We start from the raw sequence: 25,000 nt of genomic DNA on the forward strand, positions 1-25,000 counted from the left end.
AGATTCTGCCAAATTAACCTCCTTGGGGAGGGGGAGGGAAAGCGGTGGGAGGCTCCTTTTCTTTTATTTTTTTCTCTTTTTTTTAATTTAAGATTTGGGAGTGAAGTATCACTCCCACGGGCTTTGTTTGAGCCCGTTCGGTGGTGTTTATGTAAGACACACCTTGTGGAGAGGAGGTGGAATAGTGTAGCTAGTCAGAGGGAGATAGGGGGCAGTAGAAAAGAGAGGGTATATATATATATATATATATATATATATATATATATATATATGTGTGTGTGTGTGTGTGTGTGTGTGTGTGTGTGTGTATGTATGTATATATATCAAATAATTCCGACTGTCGTCCCCGGATTCGAACCAGGCTCGTGAAATCACGGCGCCATCGTCTTACCGACTTAGCTAACCGATCCTATGTGGGAGACTCCAACACGCGTGTCTGCCCTGTAAGGCCTCATAGTACTCCGGCCCTACCCTACTCTGCCAAGGGTTTCTGGTGTCCCCGTCGTGGTTGGCTGTGAGATTCGTCTAGAAAAGGGAACGGGGTGTGTGTGTGTGTGTGTGTGCGAATCCCATACATTTCGAGACTCTCCGGGGAGTTCCCTGGGGGTGTCCCTGGGTCTCCTGGTGTGGACACCCTAAGGACCCTCAGGCAGCATTAAGCATTGATCGACTTTAGTTGAGCATAGGCGGGAGAGATGGAAGAGGTGGGGGAGATCTTCGACTCTGTCCAGCCGTCTTGAGCGTTGTACAGTGTACTTGTCACCCTCCACCTGTCTCCCCTCTTTCTTCCTGCGCTGCTTGCACCAGACGTAACTCGACCTCCCCCTCCTCCCCCTCAGCCGCTACGCCTCTGTGGCCCCGTGCACGGTGGCGGCGGGCCCCGGAGGCGTCCTGGGCCCGGGGTTGGCTCCCAACCGGTTCCCTCAAGCCGAGGGAAAGCCGGTTTGGTGGTTGCCGGAGCGCGTCGCCGTCCACGAGGCGGAACGCCCAGTCGGGGGTACATAAGGAGCTCGCCGGGGCCTGGCTGTTCGACGCCACCGCCGCCGCCACCGCAGCCGGTTCAGCTCCATCCCAGACGCTCCTTCCGAGTCTCTCCTTCCTCCGCACACCGCCACAGGTGACGTTCACAAACTCTCCTCTCCTCGTTGGGCGTAGAAATTCTTCTGGGTTGGGGACATGCCTGTGACTGTTTGGATCATGTTTGTAGCTTTACTCGATGACTGTGTCACTGCTTAGATCATATTTGTGATTCTTTAGTTACTTTTTCTTGGGTGTGATTCCTGGGTAAGTCTTTCTGGCCCCTGGTTTGACTTTAATCTTTTTATAGTTTGTAACTGTTTAATTCACGTTTGCGATCAACTGACCCCAGTTTATAACTGTTTAACTCGAGTTTTTCGACTGTAGCACATGTGTGTAATGACTGTCTCGTACTTATTGTTTGAGTCCTGATTGTGACTTACTCATGCTGATGATTGGTGAGTCTTTGGTTAATGTTTGTGGTTGTTTTTTGTGAATGTGTTTTCCTTGTGTCCGTGACTATGTCTACTGCGTGATCGTGTCTTTATCCGGGTGTTTTGCTGTGACTGTGGGATCTTTGCTGCCTGCCTGTCTCTGTCTGCCTGTCGATTTTTTCTTTATGAATGTATATCGCAATGAAAGCACAGGACAATTACCTTGAAATGGTTACCATTAATTTGTGAGAAAACACACACACACACACACACACACACACACACACACACACACACACACACACACACACACACGTATTCTTACAGTGCTACGTATACAAATATTCTGTAGATTACCACCCGCTCCCCAATTCTCTCTAGTTTTCTGACGAGATTTTTGTTTTTCCGCCACCTTGTCCGACTCTTGATCGCGACCTTTTTTTTCTGTGCAGGCAAAAACATCCCGGCAAGATGAACAAGTACTTCCCCAGCGTGAGCCGCGTCGAGTACCGCCCAGATGCCGCTGCCGACGAGACCCTGGTCTTCAGGCACTACAATCCGGGCGAGGTTGTCCACGGCCGCCCCATGGAGGAGCACCTGAGATTCTCTGTCTGCTTCTTCAACGCCTTCAGGTGAGTGCATTTGCGCGTACAGCGAGCTCTACTGGAGACCCCCGGCGCATCAGCTCCGTGTCCCTTCCCCTGCCCCCACCGAGCCGCGCCAATCGCGATCTACACAAAACCAAATTTCATCATCACAAGAGAACACAAGAACGGAGGAGACAACACCTATCATCCCCATCCATAAAAGTATCTAAATTATTCTTAAAACAACCAATAGTTTCAGCGCTTATTACGTGGTCACAAAGTCTATTCAATTCATTGACCATTCTATTGGTAAACCAGTTTTTGCCTATTTCCTTCTTAAAGCTAAACTTTACAAAGTCTATTCAATTGACGAGTTAAACACCATTGTATTGGTAAACTAGTTTTTGCCTATTTCCTTCTTAAAGCTAAACTTGTTTTATCTAAATCCATTACTACGAGTCCTGCACTATTGTCTTAATATGATGACCTTGCGTGGAAGAAATACGGTTAGTGTTCAACGGCGAAGGATGCGCTCCACTTTCTTGACACGGCAAGGCATGGGCTAAGTTCGGGCGTCGCCAGGAACTACGGCGGCGGCAGAGCCTCGATTCCTCCGCATGTTCTTCATCCTCCTCCTCCTCCTCTTCCTGCAGGTACCTCGGGGGCGAGGACCACTACGGGGACCGCACCCACGTGAGGACCTACGACGATGGCACCCGGTCCCTGGACAACTACAAGAGGCGCCTCATGGCCGCCTTTGAGTTCTTCACCAAGCTCGGCGTCAAGTTCTATTCGGTGAGTATAGGTGCTCGCCCCATCCCATCCCACCCCACCCCCTGGCCAGCTTCGAGCATTTACCATGTTCATACGTTACTCGAGCCGCATTGTACCGTGTCAGTACGGCTGCTGATGTGAAATGCTTAGAAACCTGATGCTGATGCTGCCGCCCCCTAGTTATCTTCCGGTTCCTCTTCCTCCCTCAGGTGAGCGACCGGGACTTGGCCCCCGAGGGCGAGAGCCTGGATGAGACGAACCGCGTCCTGGACGAGATGGTGACCCTGGCGGCCGACCTGCAGAAGCAGACCGGCATGCGCCCGCTTTACTTCGCCTGCGACCTCTTCAGCAACCCGCGCTACATGAACGGAGCAGGGGCCAACCCTGATGCACACGTCTTCGCCTACGCATGCGCACAGGTGAGACAAGAACACAATCTATTTCTCCTTCCATCGCGACCTCCGTGTCGGCCTGGCTCGCTCCTGAAACCGAGATGACAAATATCTTTTTTTTTTTTTTTCTTTCTTTATTTTTGGGCGACTCAAAACGGCGTCATTGGCAGGAACTGGAGTGGGCATCCGATGTGTGAATAGAGGGCCGAGTAGTTGACCTTCTTTGAGGTGGGTGGAACCCGGGGGCGCATTACTTCAGCCATGAAGGGGAAAGGGAATGCATTCTAGGTTCAGGGACGAAAAAGGGGTCCTCTCCACACAGAGACGGGTGCTCCTTGTGGCACCGAACTCATCTTTCAGTATCAGCCTCTTGGCTTGGTGCTCTCAGCCTTTGGGCGAGATACTCAAGGTGTAGCTACGCTCACCACTCCAAAACCACAGGGACCTTGGGAGGACCACGGGGGAAAGATCCCAGGGCGAGTTCCTGAATCAGAAGAAATTGAAATTAGGAGCTAACGACTGGAATAGATTTATTAACAATGTAATGAACGATGAAATAATTGCTCGTTTTAGGAGGTGAGACCACTTTATGGATAGGAATGGCAGGTGATAAGGGACATGGAACTGCATAGTGTAGGCCTTATGGTCTCTTGCGGTGTCCTCCTTGCTTATGCTCCTGTATCAGAAGACGTTTTGAAGTTAGGGGGAGTATCTGGAGTCGTAGTCGCAGGTAGTGCAGGACCCCAAGATGACCTATTTCTTTTTGTCCCGTCCGCCCAGGTGAAACAAGGTCTCGAGATGGCCAAGAAGCTGAACGCAGAGAACTTCCTCCTCTTCTCGCCCAGGGACGGCTACCAGAGCTTGATCCAGCGCCAAGTCTTCCGCGACCTGTCCCACATGGCCCAGCTGTACAAGATGGCCGCCCAGCACCGCGAGAAGATCGGCTTCAAGGGCCAGCTCCTCCTTCAGCCCAAGCCGGCTGATCCTCGTCGCCACCAGTACGAGAGCGACGCCATGACTACCATGGGTACGCTCCGCCACTTCGGACTCGAGAAGCACTTCAAGCTCGACATCAAGCCAGGCTTCTCTCGCCTCCAGGGCCGCACCTACGAGCACGACGTCATCATGGCCTCCGCCTTCAACATGCTCGGCTCCGTCGACGCCTCCGACTCGTACCCCGAGGTCAACGGCACCTCCGACGTCCACGCCCACGACACCAGGGTCGCCACCCTTGTCATGAAGTGCATCCTGGAACAGGTGAGAGATCCCCGCCCCACCCCCCCTCTCTCTCTCTCTCTCTCTCTCTCTCTCTGCTCTTCCTTAAATAGATCTTTCCATTCTGGGTCGCGGTAGCCCCGTGCTACCTCACCCCCAACCTGCCTCCTCGGATCGTCATCCCTTCCTCGCCACTGTCTGCGCGAGTAACCTCTACACCGATCCTCCCCATCTTCCTTCTGGAGGACCGGCCTTCCTCCAAAACTCTTTGTAGTTTCCAGATGACCGCTGAGTCGTCTCCTGACAGCGCCCTTGACTCCCTCGTTCTTCTCCCACTCCAGGGTGGTCTGCAGACCGGTGGTCTCACCTTGGGCGGTCGCCTTCGCCGCGAGAGCGTCGAGACCAAGGACCTGTTCCACGCCCACATCCTCGCCATGGATACCTACGCCCGCGCCCTCCGCAATGCTGCCAAGATCATGGCCGACGGATCCTTCGCCAGGACCTTGCAGCAGGTGAGCTACAAGCCCATCGGGCTGGACTCGCTCTGTGGGAGACTACTGGGAGGGATTGAGGGAGATGGTAGATAAATATAGACAGATAGACAGAGGAACAGACACCTCAGTCCTTTGGTCGACCTTTCGACTTCAGCGGACTTTGAGTGAGGCCAGAGGTTCAAAGGGTCACAAGTAAGTCTCGATGTTAGTTTTTAGACTCCCCGCGCGTGTCCATTGACCCCTTTACTGACCCTCGATTCCTCCTTCTCCCTGCAGCGCTACGGTTCCTACAAGAGCGGCATTGGTGAGCGCATCGAGAAGGGCGCCGCCACGTTCGAAGAATGCGAGGAATTCGTCCGCAAGTATGGCGAGCCGCAGCCGCAGTCCGCCCACCTGGAGCACTACGATAACGTCCTGAACTACTACGTGTACCCGCCCCGGCAGTAATCGTCTGGAAGGGGGCGATCGGTTCGGGGGGAGGGACGGGGAGTGAGGGAGAGGGACGGGGAATGAGGGAGAGTTAGACAGGAGAGGGAGGGAGGGAGGGAGGGAGGGAGGGAGGGGGTAAAGGAGAAAGGGGTATAGAAAAAGAGAGTGGGGAGGAGGGAAAGGGAGAGACAATTAGGGGGGGAGGAGGAGGAGGAGGATGAAGGTTCGACAGAAGGGAGATGAGTCGAGGTCGGTGCTTTGGGGGACAGGATGGAGGAGGCAAGAGAGAAAGAGAGGGGGGGGAGAGAGGGAGAGGAGGGAGGGAGAGAGAAGCAAAAGGTCCTTGGCCACGGTCGCCTCAACGTGATCAACGGCAGAGGATTGCTGCTGTGATCGATGACAGGTCTGTGGTCGTTAACCAGGGGTTCTTGTGATGCATCACTTGGCAGCCCCCCAACGTCCACGGCGATCGAGGACGAAGTCTGTTCGGTCCTCACGCCACCGATCATCGTCGCAATAGCAACGGGTCTCCTTCCTGGGTCTCCTTCTCTCTCCCTTTGTCTCGACGGCTTCCGACGGCTCATCGTCGTCCACCACCTCTCCGCAACCCGCCAAAGGGAATTCCCCGAGGTATCCACGGGGTTTTGCGGAGTGGGCTCCGAGGGATGCCCCAGCCGCCCCATCGCCACTGCCGCCGCCGCTACCTTCCTTCTGGCTGATGTCGTCGTCGTCGTCGTCGTCGTCCATCGCCTAGGCAGTCAGGTTCAGAGTGTCTCCCACCACCGCCACCGCCACCATCATCAAACCAACCCGGACAGTTCGTGGATGACGACGTCATCGTGAAAGAGGAAGAGGTCACCCACCAGGGCCCTCGAGGGCCAACGGCGTTTCTGGGTGTCGAGGCTCACCTTCGGTCGAGGAGGACTCTCGATGTGGACCTCGTCATCCGCTATGGCTGCCCTCGTCCTTTGCACCAAGTCGTCGCCATTCCACCAACCCCTTTCTATCTATGAGGACCATTCTATTCCCGTTTTCCTTGCAAGGTGCGTCTCCTCGAGGCGCCCTTGCACGCATTGACTACCGATAAAGTCACAAAACACCACCATTTTGTTTTTATCAACCTTTCTTTTCTCTATGTGGAGATGCCTAAGACACGAAAGAGAGCAGTCAAAATAGCCACTTGATATACATTATGCTCAGGTGTGGATACGAGGAATTATTTAGATTCCTTTTTTTTTTTTCTACTTTAGTTTACAAAAGGGTTCCCCCAAATGACGGTAACAACAGCAGCAGCAGACATTTTTGTTAGATCGTCGTGCCAGTCCTCAAGACTCAACCTACACGAAGTGCACACCACCATACTCTTGAGTCGCCCATCAAGTCCTGCACTGAACTGTACAGCCCCTAGCGTCGGAGTCATCTCAAGGTCCATTTCAACGACCAACATACTCATCAGGTATACATGCTGTTTACACAATTGTAATTTTGCTTCCTGTTGACTAGGGATCGCTCGATACCTCCCAGCCTAGGGCAGGTCTGCGGTTCGTGACGACATCCGTGGGGGTTTCTTCATCTTGTACCCCTCCCGAGACCATTTCTGCAACATTCGTGGTCTTTCATGATAGTTTTGCAACATTCGCGGTCTTTCACGATAGTTTTGCAACATCCGCGGTCTTTCACGATAGTTTTGTAACATTCGCTGTCTCTCACGATAGCTTGGCAACGTTCGCTTTCACGATAGATTTGCATAATCTGCCAGCTGTTTCATCTTTGGAGAACACCCCTCTAAACTCCCGCTATTATCTCTGCCACAGACTCAGATGTCTGGTCATGTCACCATCAACTTCCATTTGGTCCCTCCTGTTTTTATACTCATCTCCACCTTGCTAAAGCTGGTTTTGTTAAAACGAAATTACTTTTACTTCTAACCCTCTAGATTTTCAGCTAAAGCTCAAATTTTACTCTTAAACTGAATAATTTTAACTTTGATTTCCATCTGACTAAGGATTACAAATGCTCCCTCGGCATTTTTCTCCGGGGAACAAATTCAATCCTATTTTCTTGTCCCCGAAGCCTGCATACCAGATTTAAAAAGTTTCGCTCGTTGGCTTCCCTCTCCTTTTGTCTGACCCGACTAGGAAAACATCTTTGAAGCCTCCCATTTTCGATGACTTGGAGGAGAGCATACATAACCTTGAAGCTTCCCATTTTCGATAACTTGGAGGAGAGCATTCATCACCTTGAAGCTTCCCATTTTCGATAACTTGGAGGAGAGCATACATCACATTGAAGCTTCCCATTTTCGATAACTTGGAGGATAGCATTCATCACCTTGAAGCTTCCCATTTTCGATAACTTGGAGGAGAGCATTCAGCACCTTGAAGCTTCCCATTTTCAATGACTTGGAGGAGAGCATACATCACCTTGAAGCTTCCCATTTTCGATAACCTGGAGGATAGCATTCATCACCTTGAAGCTTCCCATTTTCGATAACTTGGAGGAGAGCATTCCTCACCTTGAAGCTTCCCATTTTCAATGACTTGGAGGAGAGCATTCAGCACCTGACCCCCATTCCTTCCCACTTTGGGGGCAGACCCAAAAGCCTAGGCTTCTCCCTCATTTCTCATATTTCATCTTCTCTTATTCTCCTTATCCGCTGGTTTCCCCTGACCATCACCTCAGCTCCGTTACCTTTAATGCTCTGTTGATGTTCGCCAAAATTCGCCTGTGTAAGGGGTCTTAGCGCTGTTTTTGTAGTTCCCCAGAACCCCCGGGAATGATGTACTGAACGCTCTGCGGATATGACCATCTCCGATGTAGGAAAACGCGCCTATCATTAGTTTTGATAAATTACAACAACAACAAAATTTTAGTTCGAGTGCTATCCAAGATGGTGAAGAATCCCATGGACGTCCCCATGCTCTTGCATATCATTTTACCCCGTATGGCACTTTAGTAATCACCCTACCGGATCAGCATCATGCTGGGATTGACGACTGAAATCTAATCTCTATTCATAGAAAAATGGTGACCTCTTAAGTTCTACAATATCTCCGTTCTGCTGCCCTCATTCAACCTCTCCTTTACACTTCCATGTGTCCATATATTTGGCACGATGATGCCCCCAGGGACAGATTTGGCACGATGATGCCCCCAGGGACAGATGCTATGCGAGGTAGTGACAGACTGATGCCAGTTTATTCAGCCACTGTCAATACTTTCCTCCTGTCTAACAGGAGGCGATGATGTGTGACGGAGAGGTCTCTGGTAGCTTCTAGCATAACCCACACGATGCAGATCCAGTGGTCGCCTTGGGCTGGGACAGGCACAGCTCGGCAACAACTTGCATGACTGAGCAGACCTTTTCTCACCCGTCAGAGACAAGGCGCCCTGAACGTAGCCCCCGCCCCCCAAGTAAGGTAGCAGTAATGATACTACGAAAACTACAGATGAGGGGAGAGAGCAGCAATCCTCTTAGAGGGGGTTCACACGTCTAACGGTTCGTCGAACCGCGTTCGACGAACAGGTTAGACCGTGTAAATCCCCTCTTAGACTCAATAAGACTTCCCTGCTACTCCTCCCCCAGCCCGCTCTGTGATATTTCTCCATCAATAGGATAACGACAAACGCCCCTCCCCTCCCCCTAACACATACACACTGAATCAGTTGGACTCGATGGCACATTTTTATTCATGTCGAGATGAGGTGAACTGTTACAACTGAAGTTTTTTTTTTTATAAATAAATGTGGGACAAGAAACTGACACTGAAATGAGACATATTGTAGGTGCACCACTGACCTCACATATAGAATTGTAGATTTTTTTTTTCCCTTCAGAGCCTCTAGCTGATGTGACGGTCTAAGGTTTTTGTCGTCTGAAAATTTGTTGTTGTTGTTGTTGGCCTCTGACGTACGCTTCTGTTCTCGGGACCAAGGTAAAACGAATACTATAAGGTACGTTGAGCATCCCCCCCCCCCACTCCGCGAACCTCCACCGTGACGTCATAGGAAATCCAGAGGGGGAGAGTGAGAGGTGGTAAGAAATGTAAACTTTAAAGAAAACCATCTGTATGTATGGTAAACTTTAAAATTACACGATGATGTTCACATAATACTGAAAGTACTCAGTATCACTTTTTTATCCTCAAATTATCAGTATCTGAGATATGACCCGGAAAAGTTATAAAAATGTTTTCCATGCTTTCATATTAGGTGGATTATATCGATATGACGAGTTATTAGATGGGATGACATGTCAAGCGTGGATTTTATATGTAGACCTTTATCTCCACCAAGCTCAGTTATGTTTTAACCGAATTCTTTAGTCTGTTTATTTGCAAATGAATGAAAATTTCAGGAAATGTTGCTAATAAATAGTTACTTTCAAAATGACGGCTGCATACATATCCAGATGACCGAGTATTGTGTGTGCCACATAATTCAATCCATTTCTTTCTAAGTTCTTTATCTTTGGGTAGTGAAAAGAAATGTATATTTTTATCGCCTTTCAGTCTAACGGCATTGCACCTCTGCACTATACAAACGGTTGGCATTTTTATATGTTATTTGTCTGCCTTAGCTACCCCTTTAATCAGAAGATGGAGCTTCGCTCCACAAACTGGTGTGTGAGTGACTGACAGTTCTCGAACCGCGGAACCCTGGTCTCGATATTTCCGTTGACGTCATCATCTACCTGTGCAGTAGAGAGGTTTTCTGGTTCTCCCCTCCCCGCTAACGTACCTTATAGTATTCGTTCTACCTTGCTTCGGACAGTATCGAACAGGTTGATGCGACTTGAAGAATTTTATTTTGCGATGAAACTATGCCACTGAATGAATAGCACTTACTATTTCGATATTAAAATCTGACCGACCGCACACAAAGGTTGCACGAGAACTAACAATGGGGCATTCGCTTTGAATATCTGCTCTTTCTCTGTGCGCGATGAATGTGATCACACAAGTGGTCGTTACCACCGTTCGTCCAGCCACTCGCACGAGTTCCGAAGCCGATTCGAGTCTGCCACTGCGATTTGCGACGTACGTCGTCATTCCAGAGAACTGAGGTGAAGGTTTCGAACAGAACTCGTGAGACAACGCTTCGAACCTTTAGTACGATGTCTCAACGCTTATCCTTTTGTACTTCACCAGGGCTGCCGTTTCGTAGAATTTAGTACAAAAACGTAAACAAATAGCGGCATGTGGCAACTATGCGAGGAAAATATTTCTACATATCAGCGGGCTGTTCAAAACATTTAAAAACTCAAGCTGTTGTTTAAAAATCATATAACTAGTTATCAAATAATAAATGGTACATCAAAATATATTACTTTTATTGGTAATTATATTACTTATAAAATATTGCACCCCAAAAGATAGGTTTTTACTGTGTAGAAAAAAATTCTACGCCAAACCTAAATATGTTAGGGCATGAGGGCCTTATATACATTCAAGAGTAAACAAAAAATAGAACCAACATTTTGTCAGTTTGATAACTATGTCTTGCTATGAAAGTCTGCACATGCCCGAGGAAAATGTATCCCCCGGTATGGCAACACTCTCCCATTCTACACGGCAGCGTAAAGAACGCGGCAACCCTGTACCTCAATGTTTCTTCACTTAACCCATTCAACTCCGATGACAAGATGTCTTGTCATTTGGTCAAATAAAACAAAAAATCATAAAACACCAAAATGTTTGATCAAACACCAGAAAAATATGACGTCAATCCTCGCTTCGCTCGCAGCGAAGCGAGGACTGACGTCATATTTTTCTGGTGTTTGATCAAACATTTTGGTGTTTTATGATTTTTTGTTTTATTTGACCAAATGACAAGACATCTTGTCATCGGAGTTGAATGGGTTAAACCCCTATATATCTAAACTATATGAATATATGAATTTTGATTGAAAAGGTGAGAATGTTCCTTGAAATTAGTCTAAGTTAGAATATATTCTGGAGACGCTTTCGATGACAAAAGTGACGTTTCAAATACAGCAAACAGTGAAATAAAATAATGTAGACTAAGGGTGATTTGATACAGGTCTTTAAGATTCTACAGGGAACTGACAACTTCAAAAGTGACGAAATATTCACACTGAATGCGAATCAAAGAGGAAATAGTGGTTTCAAACTGTCAGGAAGAATATCTAATTTGGAAGTAGGTAGAAACAACTTCAGAGGCAGTGCAATGTAGCACAGTTCAAAGTTTTAAGATTTATTTAGATAAACAACTAAGCAAGATGCTGTAATGTCTACCATTTATTTAGTTTATTATTAAGTTATTCATTATGATTTATCTGTTTATTCTGTATCATTTATTCATTTATTATCTATTACAAATTATTGTTATTTTTCTGTTTGTTTATCATTTGTCATTGTTTATTTTATTCATTTATCTACTAATTTTCCGCATCTGACCTAATTGTGGACCAAAAGGTCCCTATCAATATGCTCTTCCTTTGTAATCTTTTGGCAGACGACAATTTCGAATGAAAACTATTCCAATGAGACCACAACCCAGACTACTCAGGTGTCCCAAACACAACACTAGCGGTGGTCCATCTCTTGGTACACTGTGTCTTAGGTGAATAGACCTTGTTGGTTGTGAAAATATTGTGGCATTTAAGCGTAACCTGCCGATTTGCTCTCTCATTATGTCTGAGTGACCGTTTTTAAGGGACTACAAGACGTTTGCATGTTGCTGCTCACGATGCACTATCTAGCATACTCGTTCATGACTTTTCTGGCTAATATATTCACATGTTACACATTGGGCCGTATTCATAAAAAATAAGGATATCCTTGCAAGCATAAGGTAGAAGTATAAGGTAATGCTCTCAAGCAAAAGGTAGAAGTATAAGCATATCCTTCTTTCCATATTCATAATGATTACCTTATACTTGGGAGGATATCCTCCAAGCAGAAGTAAAAGAATGACTCGTGTTTCGGGAGCGCCGGGTTACATAGTTACACGTTTGAACGTCTCGTAACTCGTAAGATTTCTGATGTGATGTCCCTGTTTCCCGTACACGAGTTTACTATTGCGTTGGTGGTTGCTGAGTGGAGGTATGTGGTGATTGCTCTCCTACATTATTTCAGGTAACATTATTTCAGGTAACATTATAAGCATGGCAAAATTACTAAATACAATATAAATAAGAAAAAACAAATTATCCATTCTCGTTCCGGTTTCGCTTGTAGTTTCTTCGGTCAGGAATAAACTCGGAACGAGACTCGTGACTTTCTTTTTCCACCTTTTTCAACTTGTCACAATGTCTCAACATTTATCCATTCATTCGCATGAGCAATTATGCTATCAACTACTGCATTCACAGTCCGTGATACCGTAGCTTGGCTAACAGCAAGTTCTTGACCGATACCTTTCTGATAGCCAGGATCACTGAGATAACGCAAACATATCTTCATTCTATGGACAGATGACAAGGCGCCTCCCCGAGTTTCTTCATTGGTGCCTAAAAATCTGTCCGCAAGCCATTGTACATTTTGTTCTTCAAAACGGAATAACATCTTAAAATCACGATCAGGTGTAGGTAAATGGGGCATGTAATGTTTAACATGCCTCACATCCACAAACTCTGCCATCGTGCTGAGAGTTGGACAAAACAACCTTTCACTTCTAACTGTAGTCTGCTACTGACCAGACTCAGCCTTCTTGAAGCATATGCTTTTTATTTGAAGTAAAGGGTCTTGTTTATGTATAACCATTTATTTTTATGCGATTATAAGGTTATGCTTTTGCTCGACAAGTAAAAGGTTTTGCTTGATTTTTTTATGAATACAAGTAGAAGGATTTCCTTCATATTTTGCAAGTATAAGCATATCCTTTTCTTTATGAATACGGCCCATTATTCATTGTTCATTGAACGATTAAAGATGGCAGTGGTAGTTTTCTCGATTCCCGAAATAACTGTAGATGTGCCTTACCGCGCTCGATGTATTACTTGATTAAATCAACGGGAGTAGGCAGGCTTCAGGATGTGCAAGAAGAGAGGAACGGGCTTTAAATCCAATAATCAAGATGTACAAGGTTGCAGGCACCACGTCGCGTGATGAAGTTGGCTCACAGAGTCCGCAGTTTGTCTCAATTGGCGTCGGAAGTTGTAAGCATCCTTCTCCTACCTACCTGAGGCGTTGCGTACACACGCACTGCTTTTTACCAACATTCCCCCCACGGAATCTAAATTCCACTGAACATTATTTCACCTCTTTCTGCACTCGAATTCACGCACCTGTGCCGCCCTCGAGGTCCACATTCCCAGTGAGCCAGCCCGGTGGAAACGAGTCCCAGGCCCCCTTTGCCTTTGTTGTTCAAAAATGAATACATGGATAAATAAAGGTCAACAGAAAATGAATAAATAAAAGAAAGGGAGTAATGGTAATGAAAATCCGAGGTTCGCTCGTGAGGTTTTTATTAGGTTGGTTGCTGCTGCTGCTGCTGCTGCTGCTGCTGCTGCTGCTGCTGCTGCTGATGGCTTCCGAGCCGGAAAGGATACATAAGTAACACCGACACGAGCTTCTAACAAGTATATACAGGTTTTGTATTTACACCATTCAGGGCTTGTCCGTCCGTCTGTCGGTGAGACGTGACGGACAGGGGCGGGGCGGGGCGGGGCGGGGAGGGGGGAAAGGTTTCTCCCTCGTTGCGACTTCATTCGGGGGGGGGGGGGTGGAGAGGGAAATGGGAGGGGGAGAGGGAAAGCGGCTGTCGGGCATGGGAAGGAAAGTGTGTGGAGGCGGGGTTAGGGGGCGGTGCCGTGGAGCAGAAAGGAAGAGGAAGGGATGAAGTGACCGGGCAAGCTGGCGGCGGAGGCGGCCACCCTGTCGCCCTTTCCCCCAACGCGACCGTGTGCCGAGGACGAAACCAACGCTGAAATGACCCTGGAACGACTTCCTTCTCCTGCGGCGCGCGTCTCTTGGCACCAGAGTCACCCACCACCGAGTCAGGGCTTGACGTTCTAGTTCCCATTTGTGTCTGAGCAATGGAAGGAGCGATTCTTGCTCAGGGAGAGACCCAGGCGGCGGCGGACCCATCAGCCCCACTCCTGTGTGCCTCCACTCTGCTCTGTGGGTCCAAGGGGGCAGGGAGAAGAGAAAGAAGGGGAGAAGGAGGAGGAGGTGGAGGAGAGCACCAGGCCTTACAGTCGCATGGCAAAGTGCATAGGCGGACAAAGGCGACCCCAAACTACCAGACTTACAGAAATATGTGCGGCGGTGATCACGTTCATCGTCACTCAAAGTTCGACAAAACTCTTCGCCACCCAAATCTCGGTGCAGTGAGTCGCCGCCGACCGAGTCCTCAAGTGTTGACATTCAGGGTGCAACCGTCAGCCGTTACGCGACACACACAGAGACGTCCCCCCCCCCTCCTGAACTCCTACGAGCTACTACTCTACCTGTACTGCCGGGCTCGAACATGGAACGACCCTGGACGTATAGAGGCCGGGGGCGGGGTGGGGGTGAGGTAGTGGTGGTAGGTCAGAGGGGGAAAAAGAAATACTGGATACCAACTGTTGGCCAACTCTTAAGTCGTCCGGTTGTGGGTCAACAAACGGATATCAACTGTTGGCCGGATCTTTAGCCGTCCGTCTCTGGATCAACATCGGGGGCGGGGGGAAGTCAGGAGCTTCCCCCTCTGCTCTGTTTGGCCGAGTGGACTGTTCGGAGACCAACCTCTTTTACCTCTGGGGAAGGGAAGGGAAAGACGGGACGCTGGGAGCGCCTTTGTCATCATCTGGTGCTGCCTAACACTACCCTTAGATGACAGGTTACGGCTTGTGTCTTGAAATGATTCGAAGCCACTCCAAGAGTCCTCTTTTTCACCCGATGACAAAGGCAAACTCTGCCATGGGGAATGACATCTAAATCCCACGCCGGTCCCAAGCCCGGACAAAAGAGGTGACAGGCCTAGATAGCCGGTGACGTAAAAAGACCTATTTGTTCGAGAAACTCAAGGGACAGCCTATGAAAATGGATGAAGAGAGAGTTGCAAAGAAAAGATGGAACTGGAGACCAGAAGGTAGCAGATCTAGAGGTAGACCGAAGAAAAGATGGAAAGATGGAGTTGAAGAAATCCTAGAGGAAAATGGATTAGGAAAAATAGAGGATTTGAGGGAAAAAGGAAGCTTTGAGAGGACAATCTGGAGAAGTGTGCTGGCTGGCCCGACTGACAGGCTGACAGTCTACCTGGGAGCAGAAGTAAGAAGTAAGACAAAGGTACTTCCAGAGTTTCGTCTTTCCCTTGTCTTCCCGTTTACCCGTTTGTACGAACTGGTTCAGCTCTACTCTTCTCCACGCCATGGCGCTCCTTATGCACCAGTTTGCATTAAGCATCATCGCCATCATCATCACGTGCAACTTCAGTGGTCAGATCCTTGGGCGGCCCTCCTCCTCCTCGCATCATGATGACGACGACGACGACGACGCTGCAGCATCACGCTGGAATGTGTTTCGTCCAGTAGGTACCGGCCGAGCGGATTAGAGCGTCACTACTTGCGGCGGAGGTCAAGGTAACGAAAGTTCAAACCCTGCCATAAGCCAGTTGGACCAAGTGCATGGTACTGGTTATGTCCTCCTCGGCAGCAGGAGTATGTGTTTGCGTTTGTGTGTGTGTTGGGTGGAGGACGACAGTGGGGGGGAGGCAGGTGATGCGGTGCGCCACTCTGCTGCGGATGGTGCCGGTCAGATCAGGCGCCGGTCTGAAGCCGGCTTGGAATTCAGGTTGGGTTGGATTAGATGAGGTTATCATCAAATCAAGTTATTCGATTGGGGCAGCTTAGGCTAAACATCTACATCGTCTTTGTTTTCGGGCGAGATGGCGAGGGCGGGGGATGGGACAGAATCGACTGGGTAACATGGGATAGGTTGGGCTCCTTTATGTTTCTGTGGGACAGGACAAGCTTCGTTAAATTAGAAACGTATATTTTGTGTCAGGTCAAGTTAGCCCAGGATAGGATAGGTTATGTTAGTGCAGAATGTCCCTTGGGCGAAATATCCCTTTGGATAAATATCCACGAGTGCCTGCGTCACAGCAGAGTGGGGTCGGATTCCTTGCCACCGTTACACGCCGCAACGTTCCAGAACCCCCCCCCCAGGCCATTACATCCGCGAAGAAACAGCTCCTCCTACTCCACCAGGAGGAATCTCGTCAAACCAGACGACGACGACAGAACCCAGTGGCCCAACATCACCGAGGAGAGCTGTCCATAAGATGAAATGATTTGTTTGCCGGAGGGGCTCAGGGAGTGTGGTGGGGAGGAGGAGGAGGAGAAGGAGGAGGAGGAGGAGGAGGAAGGGATGGACATGTAGAGACTGAAGGGCGTGTGTATTTGGTTGGTTGGGGTGCTGGGGTGTGTGAGGAGAGGAATACCTTTGCCGCCTTCCCTTCTCTCTCTCTCTCTCTCTCTACGTGGTCGCCAACAACAACAACAACAATAATAATAATAACAACAATAGTTTGGCTCGTGGCCTACTACAGCGGAAGGGGTAGTGGGGGGGAGGGGGGAGCTCCGAGATAGACGGGAGGCAGAGAAGAACATTTGGGGGAGGGAGGCCAAGTGTTGGGAAGGAAAGGTAATCCACCTTCTTAGAAGGTAGTCGTCGTCGACATGGAGCTTCTGTCAAATCTGCCCAGCTCGTTGCGTCATCACCTCGACTGCGCACGCACACACACACACACACACACACACACGGCTCGGTGGCGGATTGGTAAAGCACTGGCCTCACAAGCCAGAGAACCGGGGTTCGATTCCCCGGTCGGGCGGAGATAAGTTGGGTTTGTCTCCTTTCACGTGTAGCCCCTGTTCACCTAGCAGCGAGTAGGTACGGGACGTTAGTCAAGGAGTTGTGACCTTGCTGTCCCGGTGTGTGGTGTGTGAGTGGTCTCAGACCTACCCAGAGATCGGCTAATAAGGAGCTCTGAGCTCATTGCCGTAGGGTGGTGTCTGGCTGTCTCGACAGAGACTGCAGCAGATCCGAAGTGAATACACACACACACACACACACACACACACACACACATTCACTCCGCCCCAGTTGAGTCCAGTTCTATCATATAGTCAGTCGACATTCCATCAGTCCATCAGCTCCTGCTTTCAAGCCCAGATCCACGCGTGGCAGTCAGCAAGTCACGAGAGAGAGAGAGAGAGAGAGAGAGAGAGAGAGAGAGAGAGAGAGAGAGAGAGAGAGAGAGAGAGAGAGAGAGAGAGAGAGAGAGAGAGAGAGAGAGAGAGAGAGAGAGAGAGAGAGAGGGAGAGAGAATGGTGTTCTACCAGGCCGGCGTCTGCAAGTGATACCCCCCCCCTCGCCCCATCCCTTCAGGCTGTTGCTGCTGCTGCTACAGTCCCTGAAGCGACCAGAAAAGGATAACGGTGACGCTCGGCGACCAATCACGTAGCACGTCATGTATGACGTTACTTCGGCTACGACCCACGAGGTGATACAACTACTGGCCCGCCCTCCGCCACCGACCGCCGCCGCCCTGTCCACTCTGACCCGACATGCCTCCATCAAAGAAGGGCGGCCGAAAGCCCTCGTGGGGGTGGGATGGGGGGGAGAAATATGAGCGCGGAAACTATTCTAGGATGACTATTATTGCTAAAAAGTCCAACAATGGAAGAAGGTCAACAGCCGCTCCGAGGTCCGGACCCTATGCAGCGGCGGCGGCGGCAGCGGCCAGGCAGGCAGATCGGCAGGTCAGAGAGGTTTTCCTGCCGCCAAGTCACCGCCCTCGTCTACAGGAGCCGCGCCGCCGTGGTGAGTGAACTGACTCCTCACTGGCAGCAGACCCTTTGCCGAGGCGGTTGGGGTGACGTGGCTGTGGCGGCCACGTCCCTCCTACCGAGTCCGCCCGCACGCCCGCCCGGTTGCTTCAGACCCCCCCCCCCCCGAGGTGCCCCGGGGTAGTCCGAAGGAGGTCCGAACGGCGCCGCTCGACTCAGTCCGGCGCAGCTTCGTCATCGCTATTACTATCATTATATCACTAATAATAATACAATTATTATTATTTTGATTGCGTTAGGAAGCGTCGTGCACATCTACACTAGTGAGGGGGAGACGACCCCTTCCGTGCCGGGGGGCGGGTGGGGTGGGGCGGGGTGGGGTGGGGTGGGGGAGAGTTACTCCTCTGCTCGCCGGCTCTGTCGGTCGCGATTAGGGCGCCCGCTGGCAGGCGATCTTATTGCGCGGCGGCGGCTGCAGGCAGGCACGGGTCGATGGGCCCCGGAAGCCTTATCTGGGGGTACTGGAGCTGCCCTCCCTTCCTCCTCTCCCCTCGACATTGTTTCCTGTCCAGCGCGGCGGCGGCTTCTCTCTATCCTCACCGTAGGCGTCGGACAGGCCAGCCTGCCAGGAACGGAGGCAGGGTGGCAGAGGGAAGAATCCCCTCTCCCCCTGAGGGAAAGAGCCGGTTCCTGGGGGGAGGATGATCCCGTCCTCCGGGACCGGTCGCGAGGGAAAGGCAAGAGGGACCGTCGTCGTCGTCGTCGTCGTCGTGATTCGTGGCCCTGGTGCCGAGGAACTGACGACCACAGCAGCAGCAACAGCAGCAGCAACAACAACAAGCCCTTGAACAACTGCCTGCGACAAAACCGTTTGCTGACGACACCCCACGGACCAAGAGACCACGACGACGACGACGACGACGACGACGACGACATGGAGCTTGATGTCCCGCGGGCCCTTGGCGCCTCGAGCGGGCTTCCTGAGACAACCAGACGAGGCCTCTTTCCACGGAGCCAAACACGTTCCAACGCAAACGGGCTCAGCCGAGAGGAGGAAGAAGAAAGTCCATCGAGCACCCGGTGGCGCGTCGTCGTCGTCGCTCGTGGAGAGGGGAGAGGTCAAAGTGCGAATAGAAGAGGATGCGCAGCGGGTGGAGTGAGGGGGGGGGATGGGGAGGGGATTGATGGGTGCTCCGTCTGGCAACAGCAGCAGCTTCCTCTTCGCCTTCGTCCCCACTGGTCCCCTGGACCTGCGGGCCAAGTCACTCCACCAACAAATAATACTGATAATGATTTCTCCTTTTCGATAACGGCGCGATAGTGCCCTCAAGGCAAGGACAGAAACGCTAGTAAGTGCAGTGCAGCAGCATTGGGCCAGAATGCAACAGACAGACAGCATCTGCTGCTCCTCCTCTTCTTTCTCCTCCTTCTCCTCCTTCTTGAAGCCGCCACCGCACTTTGCCTCCTCTGAGGGAAGGAAGGGTCGCGCGTGCTTTCCAAGCCCACGACGCCACCGCCGCCGCCGCCGCCCTACAACTACTTTGCAGACTCTGTTCAGGCGGGTGTCAGGTGATGTCATTGTGGCTAAATTGGGGTAGGTTAGGTTGGGTCAGGTTAGGGTAAGTTAGATCTGTGTTTTGCTGTGTCTTGCGACACTGCTTCTGACCCTGGGCAGTGGACAAGGTGCAGGGATGACCCGTCATCCAGGAGGTGCTCAGATAAGAGGGAGGGTGGAGGGGTGTGGAGTGTATTCAGGGATGGAATGGGTGGAAATTATTTTATGCCTTTCCCTTTTTGGCTACCTCCGTTGTATGGGGGGAAAAGCCTTGGTATATGTATGTATGTAGGTTGGTCAGGTTAGGCTAAGTTAGGTTAGGTCAGATTGGGGTAGGTTAGGTTGGGTCAGGTTAGGGTAAGTTAGGTCTTGTCAGGTTAGGCTAAGTTAAGTTAGGTCAGATTAGGGTAGGTTAGGTCAGGTCAGGTTAGGCTAAGTTAGGTCAGGTTAGGTTAGGCTAGGTTAGGTCAGGTTAGGTTAGGCTAGGTTGGGCTAGGTTAGGTCAGGGTAGGTTAGGCCAAGTTAGATTAGTTCAGGTTAGGGTAGGTTAGGTCAGGGTAGGTTATGGGGGGTTTGGTCAGGTTAGGGTAGGTTAGGGTGGGTTTGGACAGGTTAGGGTAGGTTAGGGTGGGTTGGGTTGGGTTGCGTCGGGCGGTCAGATCTCTTCAGGTTCCCCCTACCCTGCAATAGCACCACCACTGTCACTGCTGCCGACATCCGAAGCAAATCCAACAGAGTGGCCTCGTGTCGAGGGCGCTGTCGTGCAGGCACGGCCGGACCGACAGGAGCTGTCGTCCTTTCATTCTCTTCCTCTTCCTCCTCCTCCTCCTCCTCCTCCTCCCATCTCCTGAGGAAGAGGCCTCCCTCTCTCCCCCGTCACCACCACCACCACCTTAGGAACAAGACCCGTCGTTAGCTTCCCCCCTTCCCCCCGTCCATGGCAGCAGCAGCAGCAGCAGCAGCAGCAAGGGGCCAAGGATGCACACCACCCCCTGAGGGGGCCCCGGGGGGGGGGGGGATGCAGCACCGCCACTTGTTTTACCTCTGGCAACTTAGTCATGGCAAATGGCAACTCAGTCGGGAACAACCTACAACAACAACAATAATAATAATAACAACAACAAATAACAGCTCAAGAACCTCAACAACCTAAACGTAGCTCTCTGCGCGGGGCGGGTCGCCCACAGACAGGGCGGGCAGGGCAGGGGAGGCAGGGCAGGCAGGGCAGGCGAACGTCGCTTCCCTCCGCCCCTCGTGGTCAATAACAAAAGGGCGCAGCAGAAAATCACTCTCGAAATGCAGAAACTCATTGTGTATGTGCGTGCGCTTACGCGCGCGTCTGTGTGTGTCTCTGTGAGTGTGTGAGTGCGTGTGTGTGAGTGTGTGTGTGTGTGTGTGTGTGTGTGTGTGTGTGTGTGTGTGTGTGTGTGTGTGTGTGTGTGTGTGTGTGTGTGTGTGCGTGCGTGTGTGTGTGTGCGTTTAACCTGAGATTCATTTACAACGATTTTCGGGCGAACGAGGGGAATGGGGGCTTGGAGAAGGAGCCCCCCTCCCTCCCTCTATGTCGTTCATTAGATGCAAGAGGGAGAGAGAGGGATGGAAGGAGGGAGAAGGAGGGATGGATAGAGAAGGGAAAGTGGGATGGGAAGAGGGAGGGGGAGAGGCAAGCTCTTCATTCTAGGAATCGTCTGTCCCACATAGGGAGGAAGGGGGGCGGTTCCTCCTGAAAGGTTCGCGCTGATTTTGGCGCGGGAGGGTCAGTCAGGACGCTCGTCCTTCCCTCTTGTTTCGTGGTTCCTCCTCCTCCACTGTTGTCGAGATCTGAGAGGCGACTCTTGTGCCATCTCTGGGAGGAGAACAGACAGCGAATGACAAACGTCGTCGCAGGTAGCGGGATCATCCCTTGTGAAACCCCAAGTGAATAGGGTGGGGAGAGCTGGGTTCGTACCTCTCTAACACACACACGCTTCTTCCGCGGGGGCTCGGGCGAGATGTTTCTCCACCCTTGTCTGTTCGTAGCCAGGACCAATGTCGTCAATCCTGCCAGGGCGAGGGTTGGAAGGAGGAGGGGGAACGCGGAGGTAGGAAGGGAAGGAGGGAAGTGGTAGTGGTATAGATTGTAACGGGACTTGGAAGAGTGTAGGATTGAGGAAGGTCGTGATGTGCAAGATCAACGTCACTTGGAGGAAGCGCGGCGGCCATCTCCCTTCCCCTTTGTCGATCTCAAGGTCCATATAGTAGTATATGGACCTTGGTCGATCTCTAGGGTGGGGGTTGTTGTCGATGGCCTCCAGCTTACAGGAGGTTGATGGCTGGCCACCTACTCTCCCTCCAGTGTGAGTCCCTACTTTGTTGTCGCTAGACGGTTCTTAGTCTGCTAAGGGAGGTGGGGTAGGGGGAGGGGGGTCAGTGAGGGGGTGCAGCAGCCGCCCCCGTGGGGGTGGGGGGTAGCCACCTCAGAGTGCGTTGATCCACTAGGAGTGGGATTTGGGGGCGGGGTGGTGGTGGTGGTGGTTCCAAAGGAGTTGCTTGTGGTCACACGTTACCCTCGTCCTCCAACACTTGTTGTGCCCATGGCGACGTCTCCCCCCCTCCCCCTCCACCACCAGCAAAAGCCCACAGACGTGACGTCATCACCTCTGAACCGACGGAGAAGAGGAGGAGGAGAAGGAGGAGGAGCCCTTTTGTTGCCACCGACTGTTTATTGCTTGAAAATGCAAAATGGTTAGGTTTTGCTAAATCCAGTGTGGAGCCTGGGTGTGGGTGTGGGTGTGGGCGTGTTGGGGGGGGGAAAGGGGGCGGGGAGTTTCAACCGAGAGTATAAATATAATAATATGGCGGCAAGGCTACTCTATGAGAAAGAAGATCAAGAAGAAGAAGAAGAAAAAAGAAAGAAAAAAATTCTAAATCTTCTCATTTGACTGGCGTCCATCGCTCTTTCTGCTTTGGCCTTAGTCCTCCTCCTCCTCGTCGTCGTCGCACCAGCCAGCTTCATCGGAGAAGGAGGAGGAGGAGGAGGAAGAGGAGGAGGAGCTCCTGAAACATCTCCTCCTCCTCCTCCTTGTCCTCCTGGTCGCTGGCGGAATCAGGCCGAGGATGACCTCACTTGATTGTGACGTCATGGTGCGGTGTCCGCCACACCGAAACGACAATCCAAGTCACTATCATCATCATCATCATCATCATCATCATCATCATCATCATCATCATCATCATCATCATCATCATCATCATCATCATCATCACAATCGTCATCATCGCCGTCGTCGTCCTATCGTTATCATTAACACCATGACACATTATCACCATTATCATCCTCTTTTTCATTGTCATGATTATCACCACCACTATCACTGTCACCGTCAGTCGCCATAATCATCTCTATCATTTTCGTCATCACCATCATTGTTATCATGTCATCACTATCATCACTATCTCCATCTTTATCATAATGATCATCATCATCATCATCATCATCATCATCATCATCATCATCATCATCATCATCATCATCATCATCATCACAACCATTGTTGTCATCATTATCACCAGCATTTTCGATCGTTCTTCTTCACCCTCCTCATCACTGTGAGACCTCAGGCGCGTGTCCCTGGCGGTCGCCCGCAGAAGGGCGGGGCGGGGCGGGGCGGGGCGGGCGCGGGAGGGAAGGGAGCACCTCCCGGAGTCCTTCCTCAGGGAACGCAGACTCTCTCACCTCCGCAACCGCTGCTGCTGCCGCCACCGCACCTGGAGCAGGGAGGAGGTGACCCTCTTAGGTGCCAGTCACGCTGCGGCAGCGGCGACACCAATTCTCCTCTCACCGCCATTGTTGCTCCAGCCTCCTCCTCCTCCTCTTTCGTCGCCGGAGTGCGCCTCGTCCTCCTCCTCGTCGTCCTCCTCCTCGTCGTCGTCGTCATCATCCTCGTCCCATGGCGTCGGCCGTGACCCCTGGCGCCCTCGGCCGGGGGTGGGGGAAGGGGAGGGGCTGCGGGCAGCGGGCCTCTTCACACGGGGCCGCCCGTCGCCGCCTCCTCCTGCGCCTCAGCCTCCGAAGGCGTCACGGACACCACCACGCCAGGGACGCGTCGGTAACTACAGACCTTCGAACACCTTCAGCGAGTCGGTGATTACGTCATCCTGCAAAGTGCAAATCAGGTCAGAATAACAACACGGGGCGGGGGATCACGGCGGCCCGGCCGGCCAACTCGAACAGCAACAACAACAACAGCAATGATGTCAGGTGGAGAACACCCACGCACGCATACACACAGGCAAACACACACACACACACACACACACTCACAGAGAGAAAGGGAGACATTTTGAGAAACGGAAGAGACAAAAACAAATAGATAAACAAATAAAAAAAATATGTGTATATCAAACTTCGTGGGACCTCCCGCCTCTCCTATCCTCCCTCCATACCAGTTGTGTATGTACGGAGGAGAGGAGAACCTCGTAAGGGGGGGGGGAGTCCGGGGGGAAGTAAGCAAGTAAGCCAGAGAGAGAGAGAGAGAGAGCGCAGCCCGCAGACATAGCAAAAAAAAAAAAAAACGCGCGGAGGACCCCTCCTGACCCCGCTCCTCCACCAGTCTTGACCCCGCTTCCCTTCTGACCTCACACATCTACCCACATATCTCCTCTCTTCTGACTTCGCTCTGCGCGACGGATTGTCATGGTTTTAGCTTTACCTGTTTCCTTCTACTCATACCTTAATTGTATTTATAACTATCATTTCTTGTAACCTTTACTTTCCTGAAGAGGGCTGTAGCTATTAGCCGAAATATAGAAGTTATACTTTCTTCTAAGTTTCCTTTCATTCTTACTGTGGGTCTTTGTGATTATATATATATATATATATATATATATATATATATATATGCATATATATACATACACAATATGAATGGAGATCCTTGTATGGGACCCTTGCTGAAGGAGAGAAGCGTAAACACCAGACACAAAGTGAACCTCCTACTTTGAATCTGATGTTTATGCTTTTCCCCTCGATATACATATACATACTCAGTAATACATTCATACAGTGACACACATACACTCATGTATATATACATATATATATACATATATATATATATATATATATATATATATTTATATATATATATATGTATACGCTCATCTCCACATACACTCGCACGTACATGCATTCATTGAAACACACATACATTTATACATACACACATGCATACACACATATATATGCATACATAAACACATACGCATATACACATTTATACATACACACACATACGGATATACACATATGCACATATATACATATAGACATACATGCACATATATACATATACACACATGTACATACACACATATACGTATACA

At 50.5% G+C, this 25,000-nt stretch overlaps 2 protein-coding genes and 1 long non-coding RNA gene across 5 annotated transcripts in view; 1 reads left to right on the plus strand and 2 right to left on the minus strand.

Moving 5' to 3' along the window:
• The first annotated feature begins 961 nt into the window (after positions 1-961).
• LOC143031423 (xylose isomerase-like) lies at positions 962-6,444 on the plus strand. Its single transcript, XM_076195220.1, has 7 exons — positions 962-1,117; positions 1,904-2,083; positions 2,692-2,833; positions 3,022-3,231; positions 3,985-4,461; positions 4,761-4,931; positions 5,190-6,444. The coding sequence occupies exons 2-7, from the start codon at positions 1,923-1,925 to the stop codon at positions 5,358-5,360; spliced, it is 1,332 nt and encodes a 443-aa protein (XP_076051335.1). The 5' UTR covers positions 962-1,117; positions 1,904-1,922; the 3' UTR covers positions 5,361-6,444.
• A 7,312-nt stretch (positions 6,445-13,756) lies between these two features.
• Positions 13,757-25,000, minus strand: part of LOC143031428 (uncharacterized) — a 224,804-nt gene continuing 213,560 nt past the window's right edge. For both annotated transcript variants that reach the window (XR_012967004.1, XR_012967003.1), the window contains exon 2: positions 13,757-17,053. This is a non-coding gene — a long non-coding RNA (uncharacterized LOC143031428). The remainder of the gene's footprint in view (positions 17,054-25,000) is intronic.
• The window catches only part of LOC143031426 (calsenilin-like), a gene marked incomplete at its 5' end in the record, with an annotated part of 94,973 nt that continues 83,729 nt past the window's right edge, over positions 13,757-25,000 (minus strand). For both annotated transcript variants that reach the window (XM_076195226.1, XM_076195225.1), the window contains 1 exon segment: positions 13,757-23,773. In XM_076195226.1, coding sequence (XP_076051341.1) covers positions 23,729-23,773 — 45 coding nt within the window.

This window comes from Oratosquilla oratoria, chromosome 12 (genome assembly GCF_046742065.1).
Source record: "Oratosquilla oratoria isolate Oo_2021 chromosome 12, ASM4674206v1, whole genome shotgun sequence".
Classification (NCBI taxonomy): Eukaryota; Metazoa; Arthropoda; class Malacostraca; order Stomatopoda; family Squillidae; genus Oratosquilla; species Oratosquilla oratoria.